The sequence below is a fragment of the Oncorhynchus mykiss genome, chromosome 13 (genome assembly GCF_013265735.2).
Source record: "Oncorhynchus mykiss isolate Arlee chromosome 13, USDA_OmykA_1.1, whole genome shotgun sequence".
NCBI classification, from domain to species: Eukaryota; Metazoa; Chordata; class Actinopteri; order Salmoniformes; family Salmonidae; genus Oncorhynchus; species Oncorhynchus mykiss.
The window spans coordinates 22,365,697-22,391,765 of NC_048577.1; the positions used below are offsets into that span (position 1 = coordinate 22,365,697).

At 45.2% G+C, this 26,069-nt stretch overlaps 1 protein-coding gene across 4 annotated transcripts in view; it reads right to left on the bottom strand.

Moving 5' to 3' along the window:
* The window catches only part of LOC110485958 (E3 ubiquitin-protein ligase SMURF2), a 71,028-nt gene that overhangs the window by 21,198 nt on the left and 23,761 nt on the right, over positions 1-26,069 (bottom strand). For 2 of the 4 annotated variants that reach the window (XM_036940628.1, XM_036940627.1), the window contains exons 2-9: positions 18,580-18,618; positions 15,286-15,433; positions 10,629-10,762; positions 7,796-7,861; positions 7,183-7,267; positions 6,528-6,611; positions 5,288-5,505; positions 112-196 (exon numbers count right to left, since the gene is read on the bottom strand). In XM_036940628.1, coding sequence (XP_036796523.1) covers positions 112-196; positions 5,288-5,505; positions 6,528-6,611; positions 7,183-7,267; positions 7,796-7,861; positions 10,629-10,762; positions 15,286-15,433; positions 18,580-18,618 — 859 coding nt within the window. The remainder of the gene's footprint in view (positions 1-111; positions 197-5,287; positions 5,506-6,527; positions 6,612-7,182; positions 7,268-7,795; positions 7,862-10,628; positions 10,763-15,285; positions 15,434-18,579; positions 18,619-26,069) is intronic. The other 2 variants (XM_036940630.1, XM_036940629.1) reach the window with 1 other exon arrangement.

Below are 26,069 nucleotides of genomic sequence, written 5' to 3' on the forward strand. Positions count from 1 at the left end.
GACACGCGGACAGACAGAGACACGCGGACAGACAGAGACACGCGGACAGACAGAGACACGCGGACAGACAGACACGGACAGAGGTGAGTGTGTGTTCATAGCATTGTGTACCTGGGCACTCGGGGGTCGTGCCATGTGCTGACGCCCGTCTGGGTGTGGAGGAAGTACACCTGGCCCTGCTGTGTGGTTCTCTGCTCTGTGGGTGGGACACACACACACAGAAAGACAACACTGAGAAAAGCTGAGGGAATCTTAAAAATGACACACCCTTTTGTTCTTCAATTCTTTCAACTTAAAACGACACACAAATGAGTGTTTATGTTCTAAAAAATATGGACAGGACATTAGTGTAGGTGTAACCACCCGGTATGTGCGCACTGACGGTGACAGGGACACCGGGGTGTGTGCCTGGTCCATGCACATGTAGTCCCTCATTCACCCCCATTTACCCTCATTTCCTTCTGACACCACACAACCACGCAGCTCTCACTCCCTCTGGCCTTAAGTGAGTCACCTCTACCAAGAACACTGGGCATTTTCAGGGGCATGGATCACCGCTAGAGGTCAACCGATTAATCAGAATGGCCGGTTAATTAGGGCCGATTTCGAGTTTTCATAACAAACAGAAATCAGATTTTTTTGTCTGCCTGTTTTGACTGCGTTTGAGCCTGTGGATTACTGAAGAAAACACACGAACAAAACAGAGGTTTTTGGATGTAAAGAGACTATTGAACAAAAGGAACATTTATTGAGTAAATGAATGTCTTCTGAGTGCAACCATATGAAGATCAAAGGTAAGGGATTCATTTTCTCTTTATTTCTGACTTGTGTAACTCTGTAATGATTTGTTTGCTTTCGCCGTAAAGTATTTAAAAAATCTTACAGTGGTTGGATTCACAAGAAGTTCATCTTTAAACCAATGTAAAATATGTTTTGTTTATTGAATTTTAATAATGAGTATTTCTGTATTTGAATTTGGCGCTCTCCAATCTCACTGGATGTTGGCCAGGTGGGACGCTAGCATCCCACATACCCTAGAGAGGTTAAGAACCGCCTAGGAACGGTGGGTTAACTGCCTTGTTCAGGGGCAGAACGACAGATTTACACCTTGTCAGCTCGGGGATTCAATCTTGCAGCCTTACATTACACTCCACGAGGAGCCTGCCTGTTACGCAAATGCAGTAAGAAGCAAAGGTAAGTTGCTAGCTAGCATTAAACTTATCCTATGAAAAACAATCAATCCTAATCACTAGTTAACTACACATGGTTGATGATATTACTAGTTTATCTAGCGTGTCCTGCGTTGCATATAATCGATGTGATGCGCATTCGCGAAAAAGGACTGTCGTTACTCCGTGTACCTAACCATAAACACCAATGCCTTTCTTAAAATCAATACACAGAAGTATGTATTTTTAAACCTGCATATTTAGTTAATATTGCCTGCTAACATGAATTTCTTTTAACTAGGGAAATTGTCACTTCTCTTGCAACAGAGTCAGGGTATATGCAGCAGTTTGGGCCGCCTGGCTCGTTGCGAACTAATTTGCCTGAATTTTACGTAATTATGATGTAACAGGAATATTTAGACTTATGGATGCCCCCGTTAGATAAAATACGTAACGGTTCCGTATTTCACTGAAAGAATAAACATTTGGTTTTCGAGATTATAGTTTCCGGATTCGACCATTTAATGACCAAAGGCTCATATTTCTGTGTGTTATTATGTTATAATTAATTCTGATTTGATAGAGCAGTCTGACTGAGCGATGGTAGGCACCAGCAGGCTCGTAAGCATTCACTCAAACAGCACTTTCGTGCGTTTGCCAGCAGCTCTTCGCAATGCTTCAAGCATTGAGCTGTGTATGACTTCAAGCCTATCAACTCCCGAGATTAGGCTGGTGTAACCGATGTGAAATGGCTAGCTAGTGAGCGGGGTGTGCGCTAATAGCGTTTCAAACATCACTCGCTCTGAGACTTGGAGTAGTTGTTCCCCTTGCTCTGCATGGGTAACGCTGCTTCGAGGGTGGCTGTTGTCGATGTGTTCCTGGTTCAAGCCCAGGTAGGAGGGAGGAGAGGGATGGAAGCTATACTGTTACACTGGCAATACTAAAGTGCCTATAAGAACATCCAATAGTCAAAGGTTAACGAAATACAAATGGTATAGAGAGAAATAGTCCTATAATTCCTATTATAACTACAACCTAAAACTTCTTACCTGGGAATATTGAAGACTCATGTTAAAAGAAACCACCAGCTTTCATATGTTCTCATGTTCTGAGCAAGGAACTGAAACATTAGCTTTCTTACATGGCACATATTGCACTTTTACTTTCTTCTCCAACACTTTGTTTTTGCATTATTTAAACCAAATGGAACATGTTTCATTATTTATTTGAGGCTAAATTGATTTTATTGATGTATTATATTAAGTTATTAAAATAAGTGTTCATTCAGTATTGTTGTAATTGTCATTATTACAAATATATATATATTTTTTAAATGGCCGATTAATCGGTATCAGCTTTTTTTTGGTCCTCCAATAATCAGTATCGGCGTTTAAAAAATAACAATCAGTCGACCTCTAATCACCGCCATTCTAACCGAATGCCATTCATCACCACCCGTATCATTTCCTTCAGACTCTCTGGTTCAGTTCTTCTACAGAGCTCAGTGTTGAGCCTTGAGTTTATGCAGCTCAACAGAGGCCCAAGAGCTCTGCAGGAGATGTACACTGAGTGTACAAAATGTTCCATGACAGACAGACTGACCAGGTGAAGGCTCTGATCCCTTGACGTCACTTTGTGAAATCCACTTCAAAGCAGTGTAGATGAAGGGGAGGAGTCCGGTTAAAGAAGGATTTTTTTAAGCCTTCAGACATGGATTGTGTATGTGTGCCATTCAGAGGGTGAATGGGCAAGACGAAAGATTGAAGCTCCTTTGAAACGGTGTACGGTAGCAGACACACCGGTTCGTGTCAAAGAGCTGCAACGCAAGCTGGTTCTTTCACACTCAACAGTTTCCCGCGTGTGTCAAGAAGGGTCCACCACCCAAAAGACATCCAGACAACTTGACACAACTGTGGGAAGCATTGGAGTCAACATGGGCCAGCATTCCCTGTGGAACGCTTTCGACACCTTGTCGAGTCCATGCCACAACGAATGTTTGGTATCCTCATCATTTCTGAACTTGCTAAGTTGTATATGAAAACAGGAGGTAGAAATAGAGGATGGGGAACTTCCACAGAACAGGGAGATTGTGGTGGCTGGTGGCCCCGGTGCTGTGAACCAGTGTATTGCTGCAGCATATCAACAATAGTGCAATACACATTCGACTGTTGACACTCAAGGTGTCAATGTTTTTTTTTTTTAAATCTCTCGTCCTCAGGCCAACCGCTATCACATATACAGAGAGAGAATCGGCTGGCGGACCAGACGACAAAAAAATTAAAGGAACACTAAAATAACACATCCTAGATCTGAATGAATGAAATATTCTTATTAAATACTTTTTTCTTAACATAGTTCAATGTGCTGACAACAAAATCACACAAATTATCAATGGAAATCAAATTTATCAACCCATGTAGGTCTGGATTTGGAGTCACACTCAAAATTAAAGTGGAACCACACTACAGGCTGATCCAACTTTGATGTAATGTCCTTAAAACAAGTCAAAATGAGGCTCAGTAGTGTGTGTGGCCTCCACATGCCTGTATAACCTCCCTACAACGCCTGGGCATGCTCCTGATGAGGTGGCGGATGGTCTCCTGAGGGATCTCCTCCCAGACCTGGACTAAAGCATCCGCCAACTCCTGGACAGTCTGTGGTGCAACATGGCGTTGGTGGATGGAGCGAGACATGATGTCTCAGATGTGCTCAATTGGATTCAGGTCTGGGGAACGGGTGGGCCAGTCCATAGCATCAATGCCTTCCTCTTGCAGGAACTGCTGACACACTCCAGCCACTTGTGTGGGTTGTAGACTCCGTCTCATGCTACCACTAGAGTGAAAGCACCGCCAGCATTCAAAAGTGACCAAAACATCAGCCAGGAAGCATAGGAACTGAGAAGTGGTTTGTGGTCACCAACTGCAGAACCACTCCTTTATTGGGGGTGTCTTGCTAATTGCCTATAATTTTCACCTGTTGTCTATTCCATTTGCAGAACAGCATGTGAAATTTATTGTCAATCAGTGTTGCTTCCTAAGTGGACAGTTTGATTTCACAGAAGTGTGATTGACTTGAAGTTACATGGTGTTGTTTAAGTGTTCCCTTTATTTTTTTGAGCAGTGTACATAAATGAACTGTGTGTTGGTCTCCGGCTGCAAAAGTCAAAACTGGTCCAACACTGTGTGCACGGGGTGCTCGAAATAGCTGCACTCCATAGCAACAGCCTAGCAACCACCAGCCTGTAGTACTTCAATCTTATTGCATAATGTATGAAATACATTCCATCTGCATGTATAATGTATACAAGACAGAGGCTGTACAGAGGGAACAATAATAATATCTGACGCGTCGAGAAGGGCAGACGTGGTGGTTGATCAGAAACACACAAATGAAAACCAGTTCCCCTCGAATGCACCCTTTCCTGTCCTCCAAATGAGGGAAATGTTCTCTCTCCCTTCCCCTCAAGCACTCTTGCTCTCCTCCTCTTGGACTCACTCTCTCCTTCTCTCTCCCCCCCACAACCTTCCTCTCTCCGTCTTTTCTTTGTGGGAATATCACTCGGCACTGCGAGAACACTTGAGCGCTGGGAAGTGTTGGCAAACATGGGGAAGTGAGGAGAAGAGGAGGGGCGAGGAGAGAAGAGGGGCCTTGAAAACACAGCCTGCGCTGACTGCAGCTGTTATGATGTGGTGCTGTGGGAAGAGGGAAGCCGAGAGAGGGAGGGAGGGAGCTGAGAAAAGTAAGAGGGACAGAGGGATCTAGAGAGACACGGAGGGGTAAAGGCTGTGGTTGTAGTAGCAGGGAGATTGTTGTACTACCCTCTCAAAGGCTGATAACAAAGCCATGTTTTCCCTGGTATTACCCTGCTACATGGATACTGCAAGCTCCATTCATTCCTTTCACTGATAATTACAGAGTGTGTGTTCATGTGTGCGTACTTGTGTGTGTACTTGTGTGTGTGCTTCTGTAACCACATCACCTGACCACCATATTCCCGCAGGTAGGTCAGGCAGTGTGGAAAATGAGTGTGTATACATTAGTTATGTGACTGTGTGTGTGTGTTAGTGTATATGTTTCTATGCCCGGTATGTCGGTTTTGTTGATGTTGTGCGTCTCACCGTATCCCTCGGGCAGGTCCGGCGGGGTGTGGAGGTGGGTCCTGCTCATGTAGTTCCTGTGTCTCTGGGAGCGGACGCGTCTCTCCTGGACCCGCGCGTCACTGCCACTGCTGGGCAGCACACCGATGGCCGCCCCGTTGGGTGTCATGACCGGAGTGTTCTCATCCACCACGCAGCTGAGGGGCCGCCCGGAGGGGCTGGAGTACTCAGACGCCGGCCTGGAAAGGAAGGGGGGGGGGGGGCACAAAGGTTGAGACAACATCTAAGAAAGTGTGCACATTTGACGGGGTATTGGTTTGTGTGTGTGTGTGTAAACGTGTGATGGCGTCAGACTGGGTTTGTCCCCCTGCCTGTGTGTGTCTTAGTGGCAGTCTAGTCCATGAGAGTGGCAGGAAAGCAACTGATAAGATGACTGGTCAAAGGGAGGAAGAAAAGGAGAGGAGACGAGAGGGAGACAAGAGAGAGCCCCCCCCCGACCCGTCCACTGCCCCAGACCACTTTGTCTGGCCATCCAGGGCCACTGATGCCTTGGTTATCTCCTTGGACAAACCCCCCCCGCCTTAACCCCTGCCTCACCCACCTCCTCTCCCCTAACCCAATCCCACAGCACACTCCTCCCCAGCCAGCTTAAAGAAAAATAGGAAGGCCAGCTCCAGAGGGGTAATTTATTTGTTTGCTTACTTCCTTTATCGGCTCCACTGATACGGGGGCTATGTAAGGAAGGCGACAGTTGTTCCAGGAGAAAAGGTGGGCCAGGCCAAACCTGGCTGGCCCTATTTATGGGACTGAGCCTTTCAGGAAATTGATAGGAACTCACTCATTAGGCTGCCCGGTGACTGGTTTGTTTCCCTTTTCCAATAGTGCATGGACGGCAAGGCACAATATACTACTAGACAAGCTTGATTTGCATGGGGAGGTTGTAGTTGTGGCATATAAGCAACGGTTTCCCTTAGGACTTAGTTGGAGAGGTTGGGTGCCCTTTTAAAGGGCAACGTAAGGAAGACATACTAATAAACAGGCCAGAGGTGAAGAGGGAGGTTGATGATGTGTTGTATAAGAATGTCTGGACTGTTTCCGTAAATTACAGATTATGGATCTGATCTTTGGTACTCAGTGTGTGAACAAACGGTCTGCTGGATGTTGGCAGCCCTCCAGGGTCAGTAGCTTCCAAGGGAGATTCTATCCGGCGCAAAGGTGTGTGTGTGTGTGTGTGTGTGTGTGTGTGTGTGTGTTGACGTACCGGGTGGGCCTCTCCCATTGCGTGGTGCGTGTGATGTGGTTAAGGTACTGGATCCGACCAGAGGCTGTTCTCCGCTCCTCCCAACTGATACAGACGGACAGACACACAGGAAGACAGACACAGTGAGCAACAGACCAAGGAACAAGTATTTCCATATGCATTAGAATTGTTTTTTATCCATCCAGATTCAATATGCCCCTATTCCAACCAGATTCAGATCAACCTTCAAGCTAAACCTTATACAATACAAAAATAACTCTCTACATAAGAAAACGATCTAATAGCTGATTTATGCTTGATCCGGCAATGCGGTCCGGAGGCTCTGTATGAAGGGTGTGACGCAATTTCAGAGCCTCCGGAGGCTTGCAGAATCCAAATCGAGCCCCTCAAATTTTCTAACAACGCAGAGCGTTCCATATAACTTTGACATGACTGGTTGATGGATAGGTGGGGGCAGGATGTCCTGTATAAACACAAACCCACTTCAATGACAACAGTTCTGCTCAACAGCTCTGCTACACGAAATGACATAAGTATGAATGCCCTGACTTAAAATGCTAGACGCTGGATTGGCCACGCAGAGCCTCTCTCATTGGATACACGCAAACTGGAACATAATGTAGCTTTAGTCAAAAGAAACATCCGGAGGCCTTACCCGTCAGGTAAATCATTATCAAACAGACGGCTGCAGTCCACCACAGGGCCTCCTGTGCCGATACGGTCTCTGGACTGTAGACTCACTGGAGACAACAGCAGCAGTTAGTTAGACCAATATCACGCAATTCTGTATAAGGCCATGAGAATGAGATTATCCTAACCGTAACCTGACCAAGGGAAACTATCGACCCTAGTTGAACTGGGGCTCAGAGTTCTTCCTGGTCAAGTCACAGTCTGGAAAAGATCTCCAACACTACAAGCAGTGGGTGGTGAGGTAAACCCAGAGTACTGAGACACCGGATCCAGAGAGCCCCGTCTGTGTTGCGCAAACAAACTCTGTGGAAACCTATGAGGTCAAAGGTGGTTTTTACTTAGAAACAAGACGACGAGCTACTCAGACAGACATGGCTTTCCTTTCAGACAGTCCGATGATGGTGACAAAACATCCACCAGACCTGCGGTTGTGTCAGACAGAACCACACGTCTGCAAACTCGGACCAAAGTGTGTTTTTGTGTGTGTGCGTGCTTGCTTCTGTGGGTGTGCGCGCGTGCGGAGTTGTGTGTGTGTGTGTACTTGTGTGCGGTCCACAGCACTGCACAGATCTACTAACCAACGATCTGGCCTCTCACTGTGTCATTGTCATTGGGGCCCAGCTTGTTCAGGTCCAGTCTCTGATCTGTGGGTTTAGAAGAGAACAATATCCATGAGCAAAGAATAACTTATCAAAGCTTTATTTTTCCCCCAAGGGAATTTATAAAGCTTAAAGGAATTATATCTGTCTGGCCTTAGTATTGAGTAAGGACAAGACAAACACTGCTATTACAATACCGTTATGTCATCACCACAAGAGGAACACAATACTACCCTGCATCCCAATGCGGGCTTGCCTCTGAAGCTAAGCAAGGTCCAGATGCTGCTGGAAGTGGTGTTGGAGGGACAGTAGGAGGCACTCTTTCCTCTGTTCTAAAAAAAAGATCCCAGGGCTGCCCTGTGTAGGGTGCCATCTTTCAGAGGGATGCTAAAACAGGTGTCCTGACTCTCTGTGGTCACTAAAAATCCCATGGCACTTATCGTAAGAGTAGGGGTGTTAACCCTGGTGTCCTGGCTAAATTCCCAATCTGGCCCTCATACCATCATGGTCACCTAATGATCCCCAGCTTCCAATTGGCTCATTCATCCCACCTCCTCTCCCCTGTAACTATTCCCCAGGCCATTGCTGTAAATCAGAACGGGTTCTCAGTCAACTTACCTGGTAAAATAAGTGTCAAAACAAATATGCCCTTATACAACATACCACTTTGCCTTCAAAACAAGAAGTGAAGAAAACGAATACCTTGGACAACAAGAGAAATATTAAAAGATGAAGACAGAGTCAGAAAAGACCGTCGACCAATGGAAGGAGGCCTACACTAGTAAAGGGATCTCCATTTCACAGTGCAAGTTAAGACCTGATCCCAAATCAGCCATAGCTGCTCTCCCTCTACTCATCCTAGACATATATGTCAGCTCCTATTAGCTAACTCTTTGGTCTGGGGGAGCAGAAAGTGAGAGTACACCCTAGGTTGTTTCCAGACTGGGGGGTGGGGGGGGGGGGGGGGGGGGTGGGGGGGGTGTAGTGAGACTATCCGCTCCCCGGTGTCTTCCTGACAGACAGCACTGAGGATCTGTTCCGGATACGTGTCCAGACTAAACAGGGACGGTCTAGGGGTTACAAGGTTGGAATAGTAAGCAGCTTTCAGGAGAAAAAAAAAGAAAAAAGAAGAGAGACTAAGTGAAACTGGATCCTGGCCCTACAAACATCTGAGGTGCATTTTTTTTTAAACGAAGGGGGGGGGGGGGGGCCTCAGACGAAAGGAAAGAGCGGGGGAATACAAAGGATACGGGAACCAAAACGACCACAAAGACAGGACACTGTCTACACAACATACGTAGGCTTAATTTCCAGTGTATCAACAGTATACGTCTCTCTGTATACAAGTCTTGCCACCCAGACAGTGCATAGACGATACTAAAGTGACTGATCCATGTATATATTCTATACATTACTGTCCACCATCACAGACGCACCAAAACCAATTTAAATAAACTATGGGGCAAAAAAACTAAAAAAAAGGACAGAATCCGGAGACTTGTAACTAGGACAAAGGGCTCCGAGGTTTGTGTCAGTGTGCGTGTGTGATGCTACAGTAATTTACAGGAAGTTGTAGAGCTGTACCGGGCCAGACTGTTAGGAAATGGCGAGGCAGCAGAAGAAGAGGCCCCTAGAGAATGTGGTGTCTGGACCACAGACAGGCAGGGGGGGGGGGGCTTGCGACAGCCTGTCTCCCTTGTTGTCCACATCAGCAGCATCTATCCATACTGACTGGCTTCAGTGCCACACTGTCTGACTGACAATTTCTAGAATTTCTCATTGTCACAGCCGGTTATGGCTCCAATTCGAAACCACTTAGGGAGAAAACCGCTGAGTGGTATAGATAGATATACATATATACTATAGACGGAGGGTGAGGAAGGTAGGGCAGTTAGATGTACAGATATTGCCTATGCTATGATGTAGGCCTATACTGTAAGTGGAGACAGCTTGTTTAACAGCCTAGCTAGCATCTTTAACTGTTATAGCTTGGCTGAAAAGAGAAATGCTCTATACCTACGGTTGTTCACTGCTAATGCTATCAGTCGGGATGGGACCCAGTCTGAACGCAGCAGCTAACGGCTAACAAGCCAGGTAAAACAGAGGAAATAGACTTTCCAGTAAGTACTCATAATGAAGCAGTCACTGCAAGAGTAGAAAAGGGAGACGGCACGTCTACTTCACATACAGTTAAGTCTGTGGCTGAAGAGACAGCAGGACGTGTGTGTGTGTGTTTCCCTTCACGCTACAGAGGTGGAAACCCCGGGGAGTGTGTTTGAGCTGGCAGCGCCAGGCGTGGGCGAGACTCCCAACTCCCAGGAGCCCCCTATCCCGCTCTCGATGGCGTCCGTCTCACCAGGCCAGGCAGCGCCAACATGCTCCGGGCTCTAGCCAGCCAGACTGGCACCTGATACCCAGAGAGGGAGCGGGCAGAGCGGGGCAGTGACAGTGCCAGCCTCCCAGATGGTCGTCAATCAATAGGGTTTAATGGCAGGTGTGTGTGTGTGTGTGTGTAGTAGGGCCTTCTAGGTAGTGGGGCAGGACAGAAGCCTGTCTTGTCTTTGATGTGGTCTATAAATCAGATCATGCGTTGCGTAATAGGAGTGGAATAATGATGAATAGAGGGGGGAATGTGTGTCTGGGTTTGAGTAATCGTTGGGAGTTTTTTTTTTTTTTTTTGCTGTCTCACACCATACTGAGATCACCTCCAGACACACACACGTACACATTCACTTTTGCTCAAAAAGTGCACGGGCAAAAATAAATGATTGCTCTAATACATGCTTGAACGCGCACACACACACACACTTACAGCCGGTGTCTTTGAGGCGGTTGATGGCGTTGGAGAGAAGGCGTACACAGCCCAGGAAGCCGGCCCCCTGCTTCTTGTGAATCTTCTTGTGGTTCCACACACTGATGGTGATGGAGTCAGACTTCCCAATGTACCTGTGGAGGGCAAAGAGAGAGTGACACATTCCCTTTAATATGTGTCACCAAATACACAACATCAGACCAACTGATGTGAGAAAGTGAGAGAATGTGAGCGAGCTAGTCTCTTTAATATGCATCTTTTAAGATCTTTAAATGCATCGCTTACAACACTGAGTGGCTCTGCCCGTCTCATCACTGTGCTTTTGGAGTGCTGAGTCATTATCCCAGGGTAAGAGCGAAGCAATTTTTTAAAATAATTTTTTATTTTATTTCACCAGGTAAGGCTAGTTGAGAACAAGTTCTCATTTACAACTGCGACCTGGCCAAGATAAAGCAAAGCAGTGTGACACAAACAACAACACAGAGTTACACATGGAATAAACAAGCGAATAACACAATAGAAAAAAAAGAAAGTCTATATACAGTGTGCGCAAATGGCGTGAGGAGGCAAGGCAATAAATAGGCCATAGTAGCAAAGTAATTACAATTTAGCAAATTAACACTGGAGTGATAAATGAGCAGATGGTGATGTGCAAGTAGAAATACTGGTGTGCAAAAGAGCAGAAAAGTAAATAAAAACAATATGGGGATGAGGTAGGTAGATTGGGTGGGCTATTTACAGATGGGCTATGTACAGCTGCAGCAATCGGTTAGCTGCTCAGATAGCCGATGTTTAAAGTTAGTGGGGGAAATATAAGTCTCCAGCTTCAGGGATTTTTACAATTCGTTCCAGTCATTGGCAGCAGAGAACTGGAAGGGAGAGACGTACATGTCATACACACCGAAGAGGATGACCTACTAAAGAAACAAGTGTGTACACAAAGTCACATCACAGAATGTACGGATGGGGTTCTGAGGTCTAAGTGACTCTGATTACAGTGTGCTAACTGTCCACGATGATGAAGCTGCTTGTCTGGCTATAAGGTCAGCCTAGTCATCATGAATCAGACAGGAGAACCCTTCGTTTCCCCTCTCTCTCCTGCACCACAGTCCCCCAGATAGACAGCACTTACAGTAACACACACACACACACCGACTGGTCTAATTACAGCTTACCCAACTCAGCCCTCTTCCATGGGTACATATATATCATGAAGAGAAAGATTTCCAGGAGAAGGGTTTCCCAGAGCGCACGTAGAAAATGCACATGGCCCATACTGTTATAGGGAGAGGGGAAGAGGTTGTCTAGTCAGTTTTCACATTTGCTCACCTCACAGTGTCTCCTTTTGTCAAAAGACAAGTCTGCTCAAATATCTGATACTAATATCACTGGCAACTGATGTCTGTGGACATAATAAATGCTTCCATAGAGGCGTATGTCTTTTTGCATTGTTACGTCTTTAAAAGGAGTGACGGACAGAAATGAAATAAAACTTTAATCTAAGCTGGGTTTTTTTTTCTCATATTAAAAGCCTTGCATTGTGGTTTGAAATTTCCGCCTGCTGTCTGATCTAGATCCGGATAAAGGCTTCAAACTAAGCCAAGTTGCTCCACCTCTACACTGTGGCGGTAATGTATGGGCCAACAACATGATTTGGAGTTTGTGTGTGTGTTGCAAACCCAGGCTGCGTTTAAAGGGAAATGAGAGAGCAGACCAGACAGTGACCTAGCGTCTGAGGCTTTGAAAATGAGGACAGGTAAACACAATTTCCTCAGTCAAAATGACTTGAGGAAGACACACGTGTACACACACACAGTCATAAACACACGTTCACACACAGGTGCGTGCACACACACTTGTGGAACCATGTGCAGTCTGGCTTTGCAGGTAGAGCCGGTGATTAGAACAGTGCTTACCGCAGCAAATTAAGGAGGAGAAAAAAACCACAGAGAGAGAGAGAGAGCGACCCAAACCCACTGGTCCGTGCATATGGCTAAGTATAGCTATATGATCAAACCACAGTATGAGGTAAGTATTACTTTTTGAGCCTCAGTCTAGCTAGTCTGAAGAGATTTTCATTGTAAGTATCACAGATCTTGGATCAGTTTACTATCCCTTACCTCAACCATTAGGATGGCACACTCAACACTGGCCTTAGATCAGTTTATAGGCTGATGACGCAACAAGTTAGCCAATTTACTGGTTTGTGACTAATGGTGACTGGTGAGCTGGGGTGGCACAATGGGAGACATCTAGTAATGCCAGTGGGTGCCCAGTCATGCCGGTCTGACAGCTCAGACTGGGTTAAAAGTAATGAGGCTAGATATAGACATCTAGACTAATCAACGGCCTAGACAGACTGGCAGACGACACGGTCACACTTCCTCCCTTGACGGCTGGCGAGACCAGCTCTGCCTTCTGGGATATGACAGCACGGCCGGCCACCTGCTCTGGGTTTCCTGGCCCGAGAGGGACGAGTGATTAGGGAACCGGGGTGGAGTCTGGTGAGGAGGATAGCGTGGTTGGTGCAGTGAGAGAAGGAGTGGGAATGGGTTTTCACCAATCAAGGCCTCTGAAAAACGCAACCGTCAGTCGTATCAATTGGCTTTCTCTATAGAAATATGAGATACCACCTACTGTATAAAATTGATCAAGGGCTCTAACATACAGTATGAAGCTAAAATGGGTCACGTCTACACCCAGATTGGTTCCTACAGAGGGCAGCGAGAGCGCTTACGGCCCTTGTGCTCTAAAACAACCCCTTCACTATTCATGACGTCTCTAGCTTGCCTAAGGGATATACAGTGCATTAGCATCACATTAGCATCCCGTTAGCATCCCATTGGGAGCCACATGACCTGGCGCTCTAATGCCGCCTGCCCTGCTGCAGGCGCTGACGCAGCGAATATGAAAACAGAGTGGGGCAGAATGTATGCTCCTCAAGCTCCAAACATGATCTGAACTAATACATGTTTTGACTGCTCTCTCTTTTCGGGTTTAATGGCCTCTGTCTGCAAACGTATAGCTACATAAGTTACGCAATAATTGCAAACTCACTGACTGTATTAGTGAAACCTACACCGACAATGCTCAGGCTGAGTTTTCCAGTACACAAGCACTAGTGGTTGTATGTCACACTCCTTGACTGTGTCCTATTTCTTGAATGTGTACACTAATACCCTCTACCCAATGCATTTCAAACAAACAGCATTGGATTGGTGCATTTCGTACACCAGTACAGTCCCTTCCATGAATATGCACATGCAGGGCGAATGAAGAATGTAATCTGCTGTAACGGTCTGTAGTCCAGAGGGGGTTAGACTACACTACAGTAGCAGACCCACAGAGAGTGGGCTGCTGGGTTGCCTGTGTGCTGAGCACTTGGCTTGGCCTGGTGTGGAAGAGGGAGGTGTGGAGAGCAGTGGCAACCTGCCAGCCAACAGGCTGAGGCTGAAGGCTCCCATCTGTGGCTGTGCTTCTTGGCATGTCAGCCATTTCCTGTGACAGAGCCCTGGGGTCACTGGCAGGGGAGACTCCCTCGGGACCAGTGAAGAGGAGAGTGTTTGAAGCCAAGCATGGGGTGGGTGGGGAGGGGGGGGAACAGGTGTGTAAGCACACACACAAGCATGCAAACACACAGCGAGAGACTGACAGAGACATCTACATGTGCGTGCAAAGCTAGCAAATAGGTCTTCCCGCTGCAGTGCCCAACTTAATAACATTTTTCATTTTTGTCTTTCTTGGGGACCTAATTGATGATGTAACCCACATTCCCTGTATTATTCAATCTGTGCATAGTGTTTTGGTGCCAAGACACCCACATCTATGCATAGTTTCCCAATGCTTTTTGTAACACACACACCCCTCTCTCCCCATGTCTAGCTTTCTCTCCTCTTCTCCCGCCCTCTACATCCCTCTCTTTCCCCTCCTGTAAACTCACTGCCAGTAGGTCCTTTGGGCCCTGTGGCGATTATTCCGAAGAAGAGCACGTAAAGCTTGCTGCTCAACATTCACAACACATGGCTCATTTCATTCGGACAGTCCCAATGGTTAGACTAGAGTTGCGTCAAATGGCACCCTCTTCACTATATTGTGCACTACTTTTGACCAGGACTTTGGTCAAAAGTAGTGCACTACATAGGAAATAGGGTGCCATTTCGGACTAGCCTTAGAGTGAGCGTGCAGCAGCCCAGTCAAAAGGCCTCAAATGGTTTATGGTGGGTGTTCCTTCACATTAGCACGGGAAGGGAGGGTAACCTGCTGCATTCCTCGCACGCTTATCATAGCAGCGCATGGAGATCGGAGACGCCACAGCTTAGTCAATGAAACCAGAACAGTGTGACAATGTTGAAAACCATAGACAACAAGAATGTGTTAACAGATGTCTGTGGTTCTTTGGCATCCATTTTAGGAAGTGGTTTCTTCAGGAGTTGACAGCGAGTTTCACCAAATCCAGACCCTAGTCCCTTACTTTCTTAGTCTCACACACCAGACGTTCTCCCTGGGGACGAGGTTATGCTACTACTGCGTACTAGGCATTATTGTAGATCAGAAAGGATAAATTGCAGAGGAAAACTGGAACTAAAGAGACATGGTGAAACAAGGGTTTATTGGTCTAAGGTGTTCCCCCAGTCTAGAGACTTCACTGGTGACTTACAGGTCGTAATGTTGGTTCCACTTGGGGTCCAGCGTGTTCCTTACGGTGTCTGTGGAGTGGCATTGCCCCGAGCCGTCCACCACCACTTTGGCAAAGGGGTCAGGCAGCCCTGTGGAGGAGGAGCCAAAATGGAGGATTGTATTCACAACTGTGGATGGCATAGAAACAATGGAGTCAATGGAACTACAGTCACAGTATGGTTCATTTATCTAGCATGGAAAATAAATGTTTATATGAAATGGAGATTTTATGTTGCAATTGGAGACAAAATGGAGGATGAGTTGAGGTAACTGTATTCACAAGCTGATGGCATTGAAACAAATGACTATCATCAGACATAGATAAATTCCCAAAATAATATTCATTAACATGAATATATGTTCTAGCTGAAATTGGATACAAACATGAGCTGGCGCACACCCAGAGAAAAGTATTTTAAGTAGAGGTGCTGACTAACAGTGAATAAACTATAAGCTATAAAGATAGAGTCGCACAACTCTATATATAAAGTCCCAGTAAATTGGGTAAATCAACGCTTCGGCATCGCTGTGCCTTCTTCAGGGTGATGCCGAAACGTTGGTGATTGAACCCAATAAATTACTTGTAGTTTTTATATATATATATACACACATATAAAAATATGAGAGAGAGAGAGACACAGAAAGACTATTTTTTATAGCTCATAGCTGAAATTGGAGCCAAAATGGAGGATATGTATGTGCGCGTCAAAATGAAAGCGGTTGTATTTGAATACAGTTCAATAGAAACTGAGTCATAAGGTGGCATACAAAACATTAATTGTCAATGGACCTTTATTTCACTTATTCATTTAAATTATATATAGGAAATATTGTGTGTAGTTGTAGTTGAGCAAGCAGCTCAGAAGCATGTCGTTCCACGGCAGTCTATTATAGTCTTTGAAGATCTGATAAGGGACGGTACACACACACACACACACACACACGCACACACACGCACAATCAACATATCCCACCCGTTTCATGCATAGTATAAAGATTTGGAATGGATTGATAGACTAGAGTAGAGTAGAGTAATGATGTGTATTTCAGTTGAGCTTATTCAGTAGTACTTGGAAACAAAACATCGTTGCCAACTATTCACATCGGAGAGTTACAATGTTGCAATCACTAGGCAGCCAACTACCTATAGTAGGAAACAGAGTTCTCAATAAACAACGTATATCACACGTGACACGACCTCACAATAGTTCAAATTACAATAAACAACATTTATTAGCATCACGCAGTAGAACTGTAAATAGAGATATAATTTGAGCTTTGGAAGCAGGTGCTTTCATAAATGCATGACACGGGCCTCGTTTCACAGGAGCATTGTAATAAGCTTTCTCGCAATGAACAAGCCTTAATGTCTATTTGCATATAGATTTTGATTGTTCAACATCAGCTTTAAAATTCCTAAATTTTGTGGCTCCAAGACCCTAAACCGCTCCCCTTCCGTCATCTCCGACTCAGGCATCGAGAGCAAGCCCAGCTCGATGGCCTGACCCCTGGACGTTTATCGGACGGGAGGAGGGCGCCCTCTGGAGGAGAGCCTGGTACTGCAGCGCCTGGCGAGGAGACACTCGGCCCACAACTGATGAGGTGCTGAATAACAGCAGGAATGGGGAAGGGTGCGGGCCGGCCCAGTCTTGACAAGAAGGGATCCAGCTTTTGTCAAATTAACATAAAAAGTTGAATTGTTTTGTATTTTAGCTAACCCTAACTCTTTCCTAACCGTAACCTAATTTTCCTAACTTGCTACATAAAATTCTCCTAACCTGCTACAAAAAGTCAAATCTTCCGTTTATTTGACAAAAGCTGGATCGTTTGTAGTCATGAACGGCCGGCCCTGGTGTTCGTAGACAGCCTAATAACTAACAAAATATGGCTTACTTAAAATGTTCATGCCTAGGCTGAATTAAATTAGAAAGACTAGATTGTATTTGAAAACAGCTGTGTTTTGCTATTTATTAATTAAAGTGTTCATACAAATAGCCTATAGGTCAGGTCGTTCGCAAATTGTATTATATGAATATAATATTTTGAAGTTGTGTTTTGCTATGTAGGAGACTTGTTTTTCTACACTAAATATATATATTTTTTAAATTATTATATTTTTGATGATTTATAGCAGGGATGAATACGCAACGGGTAATGTTTTGCTTTTCAATAAAACCTGTCATGTTGGTATAAGAACATTGTTCTACTTTATTATAACTTTTACAGGCCCTTTCCAATCTGTTAAGATGAATGACAATAATCTAAATGTGATTTTGAGCACCGTGGGTGGACACCCTAACAGAGTTACGCATCCAATGCATACGGATGTCCAGGAAATTAAAAATCTTGCCCGTCACGTTGTTCGGCGCCAAATTGTCTTAACGGAAACTTGGTACGCACACACACTGACTGTGCTCCATAGAAATGACATACTATGTGTGACTATAGTTAGGAGTGTGTGTGTGTGGCTCCAGGCAAAGATACCTCCCACAGGTCAAACTTGTTGAGTCACATTCACCCCAATGCCATACTGGCAGAGGAAGCAGGGACTTCCCTCTGCAGGTGTGTGTGTGTGTGTGTGTGTGTGTGTGTGTGTGTGTGTGTGTGTGTGTCATTTACAGGAAACTGTGCCTTAAAGCCCACAGTAATCCAATACACGGTCTCAAGGGAGCTGTGCAACTGTATAGCCTAAAGAATGCTCCAATTCAGTTTTTTTTAAAAATCAAAACCACACACTATGATAATTAGCCTATGAAGGGGACGTGCCTGTGCTTTGTGTCCCATCAGAGGTATTTATTTGTGGTGAGTATCTTCGTCTCGCCATTATATAAAACTACACCGGCTCTCTGGCATAAAGCCACTGTGAAGATAACTGTGAAGTTCCTGTCTCTTACTTAACGACCGGTAGCCTTTCACAGTCAGCCTAATGACTGAGTAACATTAAAACTACATTAAAATGGCTCATCCGTGTCGGTCATAACAGCATGCGTCAGGCATTACTAGCTCATCACCGATGCTCTTCCACCTCATTGGATAGCATTGGGGACAAGCGTCGATGTGCATCATGTGTTCTATCTGTAATCTGTATTCGTCAGCCAATACTGCAGGCAGATTGAGCTCCTATGGGACTCCATCTACAGAAGGCTTCAAAGCCAGCCAGCCAGCTAGCTGACAATCCCATCCCAATGCACGGGGCGTGGGGGGGGGAGGGTGGGAGGACAGGACAGAAATAGCACTGATGCAAAAAAATATATATATATGGGTTACTACTCACGGAAGAAGTCTTTCTTTGACAAGTTCTTCGCACACAGCACTGGAAGGGAAGAGAAGAAGAAACGTTAGATGAGTAAAATGATCGGTGTGCTACAATGGAAGAGCAATATTAGTGAATTCTCAATACAACACAAAGCAGCTTGTGGGGGGGGGGGGGGGGAACCCTATGAGCTTACATATTAAATAAAACAACCAAAAGCACAAGAGACAGCATGTGGGTCAAACAGGGGCACTGTTAGACCTATAAGAGAAGGCAAAGTCCAGTTTAGGCCTACACAAATAGTCTAAGCTACACTCCATTTCAATCCTTCACTCCAGGTATTTGAAGTCCGACTGATATTATGAAATGAGAACCAACTTCAGCTTGGAATCTGATCCCCGCCAGTGCCTTGGATTCCTGCTCAGAATCCCAGTCCCCTTTTGCGATAACCTCACTTTTGGGTGGTGCTCCCTCAAAACATTTAACAGCTCAATTATTGGAGGATTTCTGGCTTGGCTCTAGTTAGTCGTCTTCATGGTTGCCCTGGGTAACCCCTGTTGTCCGTCAGTCTGTCCGCCCATTACGGGCTAGCCGAGAGAGTGGTTAGAGAGGCTTCCCTTGTAAAATTTTGAGCAGACAAGCATTCTTTCCAATACGGAGTGAGTCCCTGAGGTAAGCATCACAGCCAAGAGCCAACACACAATGGCTTCCAGAAGAGAAGAAAAGATGAGTTGCATGAGCACTATGTCGAGCTCTCTCTCGCTCACGTACACAGTTCTCTCTACCATCTCTGTAAATCTCTCTCCTGGTGTAATGGGGTCCAGGTGAGCTAAATTGGGCCAAAGTTATGGAATGTCTTCCTAGGACTGCCACGTTCTTCTAGGTAGCAATAGAACTCAGTAGGGTTGGGCGGTATACCGTATACTGGGGGTATTTGGAAAAAGCCACAGGATGTTTTCCAATACCGTTGAAACAATTTATTTTACGTTTTTCAATACGTTTTAATATTTGTAGCTACATAAGTAAAATACCTGCAGTCAACTTGTGCAATATGTTAGGAGATAAAGAACATTACGTTCTTCATTTCACTTGTCACATTATGAAGCTTACAGGTAGTCCCCAGCACACAATGACAAGAGACCGGACGGAGCCTTGTGAGTCATTCACTGTTCTGCAACATGCGCCAGGTGATCTAATTACAGTATGGAATTCACAACTAAATGTTTGCCAGCTAGATATCTTATAACTATTAAGTTAGCTGTCTAATATGTGCCAAATGCTCTGCGGTTGTTCATTTGGTTTGCTAATTTAGTAGCTAGTTAGCCAAGTGGTTAGCTTCTTCAGAGCTAACAACAAAAGAGAAGAATACCTTTGTGGATCAAGAGTCTTGCTGGGAAATATTTGTTTTGTGCTTGCAGCAAACTGTGTAGCATTTTGGAGTTACTTGTATAGTACAGTTTCTGACCCAAACAAAATATTGGCAATGCACTCATTAGCATTTTCTATGGAATTTTACATTTACTTGTTAGCTTTGATAACCTTTGGATTACAGGTTTGAAAACAGCACCCCTTGTGTTCCGTGTGAATATTACAGAATATCCCAGTATGAAGGTATGACAATCTGGATACACACACACTACACTAAGTTCTATCCCCCCCATCCCCACCCAGCAGACAGATAGCAGGCTACTACCCAGCCAGGCCCCTACACATTAGCCAGAGGAGTGGAAAGACATTCCAAGGAGATGTTTCTGGACCCTGGGAGGTACCCAGTTGGCCAGTCTCATCAAGACCACTGGTGCTGATTGGGGGACATTAGGGGTGGAACAGTAGAGCAATGGAGGGGGGAAGGGATTGATGAGGTAAGGCTGTAGCAGCCCCAGTGTTGTCTAGGAGTCTGACCTCCATGACGACATAACTCACCGCGAGCCTGAATGAGTCTGGGCCAAAGTCTGACCCAGACAGATAGATGGATGACCCTGGAGAATGTGAGGACACAAAACAGAGGAGGGGAGAAGAGAGGAGAGGGGTCTCTGGGTCTCCTTCCATCATAGAACTGCTGTGTCGCAGTGTCTAGGCTACTCTCCTATGCCCGCAAAGTGACAGGTGAAATGTAACAGTCGACCCGACAGAGATGAGATGCGAGATGGTACTTTATGAATCCCAAAAGGGAAATTACCGTCATGGTATCCAACACCACAAAAACCTATGCCTAGACTACATACGTACAAAATTTGCCAACCTAAATTAGCGTAACTAAAATGCTCCCCATACTGACAAGTGACAGGAAAGGTATTTTCCCTTGCAGGCGCTGGGAGGACACAGACTGGGCGGGGGGGGGGGTATCCTTTACACAGCCGCGCGGTCCCAGGGAATGCACTACTCTCAAAGCCCACCTCATTACTCAAAGCTGGAGTATGCACTCACTCAATGTCTGCAGTGTCTGTCACGACACACACATTTCAACGCCCCACAGACTCAACGGTCATTATTTATGCAGGGTGAGGAGTAGGGAGCAGGTGATGGGGCACTTTCCATTCCCATACCGCAACACACACACACACACACACACACACTCTCTGAGACACGCACGAGCCAGAGACAGGATCCTGAGAGAGACTTATAGCCATAACACAGACTTGCCTGCATTCTCTTAGGTACTGTACACTATCTTTCAAATGTCTGCCAGTTTCATATACAGGCTGTCATGGAGGAAGAGTGCTATAAAATGTATGGCAGACACACACAAGTTCTGGATGAGGTCAGAAAGTTGGTGGTTTGTGTGATTCTGTCTGTTTTGGGAAAGAGGAAAAGGAATAGCAGGGTGGGTAGTGGAACGAACCAGTCTCACCATGGAGTTATGTATGGAGGCTGGGGAGAAGCACACTAAGCACCGACAGAGTCATGATACTGCCAGGAAAAGCCAGTCTGTCACACACACACAGTCACGCTTACCAGTCCCCAACAGACAGGCTGCCGGGCCCGACGACACACACGCACACGTCCCGGAGACAACGTGAAAATTGATTACACACAAGAATGTCAAGGGAGGAAAAGACAGTCACCAAAATACTAGGAAAATTACACAGTGAAGCACAAAGCAAGGAAGTTACGGCTCAAATCGCGCCCGTTTAATCCGGAGACCAGGACAGCGACCAAAATTACACAGCCAATCGAACAGAATCACAACATCATGACACAGACAATCACGACACAAACCAAATGACACCGTGAAGACGACCAATCAGCTCGTCAGGGGAAATTACACTGTTAGAGCCGACAGTTTGGCTATGAGCCAAGAACACAAGACAGACTAAACTGATCCTGCAGGGACCAAATGGACATGTCGTCAGGATGAAATGAGGAGAAAACGAGCATCATAAGAGGTCGGAGTCTTGGCTAAAGAAAGTGTAGGCTTATATACTGAAAATGGATTTGTGATTCTAAACGCTAGCAACATGCTGTCAAAAGCTGATTCTAAGGAACACAAAATCCCACGAATTTCACAGTCAAATTGCTAAAAAATAAAACATAAATAGCTTAGCCTGAGTGAATTCATCAGTCATTGTAAGGTTAGTGACAGGCTGGATGACCAGATCCTTAGGGTGCCCCTAACCACTGATACAGGATAACATATTTGTTAATTCCCGTAATGTTAAGGTTAGGATTATGACCTGGTTAAAGTTAGGATTATGACCTGGTTAAGGTTAGGATTATGACCTGGTTAAGGTTAGGATTATGACCTGGTTAAGGTTAGGATTACTCTGAGTTAAATCTCAGTGGGACATGTCACAGTGACCTCAGGGGGAGGTAATAACCCATGGAGATGGGACTTGGGAGGTAGTAACCCATAGAGACTTGACCAACCCATGGAGACTTGACCAACCCATGGAGACTTGACCAACCCATGGAGACTTGACCAACCCATGGAGACTTGACCAACCCATGGAGACTTGACCAACCCATGGAGACTTGACCAACCCATGGAGACTTGACCAACCCCGAGCCCTTCCATTCAGCACACCGTAGTAAAGTCGGTACCAGTAGATCTCATGTTACCCTAATGCTAATGGAGAAAAGCGGATTACCTGCACCCTGCTCCAATGTCTGACCATGCTAAAATAAAAGCCTCTTTCACCAATCACCACATCATTGACCTCCCAGATGCACTGTTACCGGGCAGAATTGGCCACAAAGCTTCCAATGAATGGAGGCACTCACAGGATGAAATGTGAGAAGTCGAGTGAAAGAAAACGCCAAAATTAAAAAATGTCTCTCATGTGAGCGGCTTGTCATCAAATATGGATACCATTTAAATTCTAGCAATTCTAAATGGGAGACAGCAGACGCCATTCTTGTCTAGAACGTTAATTCAGATGAATGCTGAAGTTCAGCCTTCGAAGAGGCCTGTATATCACCATCCTCTTCAAGGCGTAAACACCAAGTTTAGTTTTTGTGGCACCCTGCCAAGTTGGGCCATCATAGGGTGTCAAGGCGTGTACTTCCATGCCTCTGAAAGCAACCGTGCATGCCAACGGGATATCTTGAATGTGTAAGTGTGTGTCTACACACACCTCTTATAAAAGTGTGAAGGCCTACATAACATATGGCACTACGGACCACCCTCATGAGAGCCGTGCTGTGAGGGACTTCAAGCCTCAAACTCCATTTGACCTCTCTGGGTGAAGCTACACTCAGACAGAATATGTATCTAACATGCAAAGATATTATGGAAGCGTCTAGATAGTGTGAGGGCTACTTCCCCTCCTGTCTTTAAAACCAACTCCCCAGACAGCTGTCTGTTGCATCTCCTTCACACCAACATGCTGCATTATTAATAAACTGGTGAACTTTTCACCACCGAAAATAAGTCATCCCCTATTCAGATGAACTTTTCAACCCGGGATGGGTTACGTTTTCTGGAAAGCAATATCAGCGATTGACTTCATAGGAAACCCTTTTGGATAATGAGTGGGGATACAGAATTAAATCACGTGATTGGGGCTGGGAAATGTCAAGATGACAACCTTCCAGTACAGTAGCCTACAGGCCTATTGCCTAATACATTCCATTTTATTTGAAGAAATTAAATCAACATTATTTCAATTCAGCATTAGGTAGGCAGCTATGTATTTTACAAAACAGAATAGGCTGCAGCTTCCATGGGTTAAAACAGCGTTTCCCAAACTTGGTTTTTGCCCTAGCACTACACAGCTGACTCAAATCAAAGCTTGACGATTAGTTGATTATTTGAATCAGCTGTGTAGTGCTAGGGCAAAAAATTAGCAACCCTTGGACCGAGTTTGGGAAACTGAGGTGACCACTTCTCAGCCCAGCCTGAGGACCAAGCGTTCTCAGATGTTGACATGGGAAACAGGAGTCAGTGGAGCCTCTTGTAAACACAGAACCTGCTGACAGCCCATGTCAAACTAGCAGGAATCCTCTTTAAGCCTTTTCTGAAGGGGATACCCTAAATATCAGGATTTCCCAACCCTCTCCTTCACATTTTTGTTTTAACCCTAAAAACTGGCACACTCGATTCAATTAGTCAACTTATCAAGCCTTTGACTAATTGAACCAGGTGTGCCATTTTAGGGTTAAAACAAACATTTGAAAGGTCTGGGAGGGCCCCAAGGAGAGGGTTGGGAAACCCTGCTGTAGATGGTCACTCCTAAAATGTGATGTATGCCTGATCTGGAAATGCAGTGCGAAGGCTCCGTACGGAGTGATGTGATTGCGGAGCCTCCGGAGGCCATATCGAGCTCTGTCGGACGATGCCGTGTGCCTCCCAAATTTTGCAACAATGTGGAGGGCTCTGTATAGCTCAGCATTGATATGATTGGTTGACAGTAGTTCGGGGCGGTACCTCCTGTATAAACACAAACTCACTTCCTTTGCAACTTCCTTCACAACAAACATGTAGAACTTTGACAAAAGGCTACCAGAACAAGTTTGCAAATATAAAACATATTTAGGACACCTCGTGTAGGGATTGTTTGAACTCTTGGAAAGAGGTAAATGGGGAGAAATGCGGTAAAGAAGTCAATGGAATGCAAACCGTGGAGGATAGGATGCCAAATTGGCGCACATTCAACAAATATGATCTAACAAAGTGGATATCTGTCAAATCCGTCATGATTGATGTATTTTAACAGAACCACAATGTGGTTGCTGAAGTCGGATTTTGATATATTTGTCTGTTGTTTCGATGAAAAAAAATATATATAAAGTTTAAGGTTTAGACTGCTATATGCGAACTCCCGTTCGTAAAAGCTGGTAGCATAGAAATACATACAGAAATTGGTGGTGGTAGTCGTTTTTAACTAATGCAGTGTGAAATACACAAAAAAATAGCCTAAATGCTAATGCATAATTTTTCTTGGGGGCAATGAAGAGATTCAGAATCTTTCCCTCACGCATTTCCATGGCATTTCCAATGTTTTGGTCAAGTTCCATTGACAGTGTGTGTTACCGCATCTATGGAAACGGATGCTTGCCACAAGAAGAGGAGGCAGTTGCGGGACAAGCTCATAAAGCAAAAAAATATATATATGAAGGGTTGAAGTGGAGATGCAGGTGGGAAAATGGTACTGCCTTTTTACTTCACACTATATTGGCTGAGCTATGTCAAGCACTGGGAAACCGACTCCAACGTCTCAGAAGAAGTAAGGTCTTGGCTGGCTACCGAGATTAGTCCTGAATCACTACAAGTGGTGCAGACCAAATGTGTTGGATGCGTATGACACACTCCGCTCTGCTCAAAGAATCTCAATAAGTATGAATGCTCTGACTTCTGCGGAGGCTGCATCACTGTAAATGCTGTACGGCTACTGCAGATGCCGGACCATAAATCGTCTTTCAGTCTTTACTGCTCCTGTGTGTGCTTAAATGTATCTAATCATTTTCTGCACTTTTGGCCTAAATAGGTACTAGTAGCTAAGATCATGTATCATATCCTTACAAGAACTTGGCCTACGAATGGATGAATAAATCATGGCCTAAAGAAAAATATTGCACATGCTACATGTTCAAGATTCCCAAACCATATGTTCAACCACCATAACGTTTGCACATGTTTGACTAGGCCTACCTCCTAGCCAAACCAGTAAAGGTCAACAACTTTATCTTCCAACTGAGTGTGAGGAGGCAAGAGACAGTGGCCACTCAATGGACTGTCCAGACACTGAGTCATCACCATCCACCACAGAGGTCAACTCAGAGCTCCTCTCCCCTCCATTGTGTCTCCCTTAGGAGTTATACCTGAGGGCCATGTCACTGCAGGCAGTCCGTCACCCGACTACTGACTCAGAGTATTGAAGTAGCCAAGGGCATTGATCTCGCTGTCTGAAACAATGGCCATTGTGGATGTGGACATTTACCCCTCATCCAGGGCTAAGGGTCATTATAGAGCCAAGAGTTTTTCCGGAATGTCCTGAACACAAAAAAATGACTAAATAAATAAATAAAAAATGTCCCTCTGGCAGACACAGGACAGAAATTCTCCCTCTGTC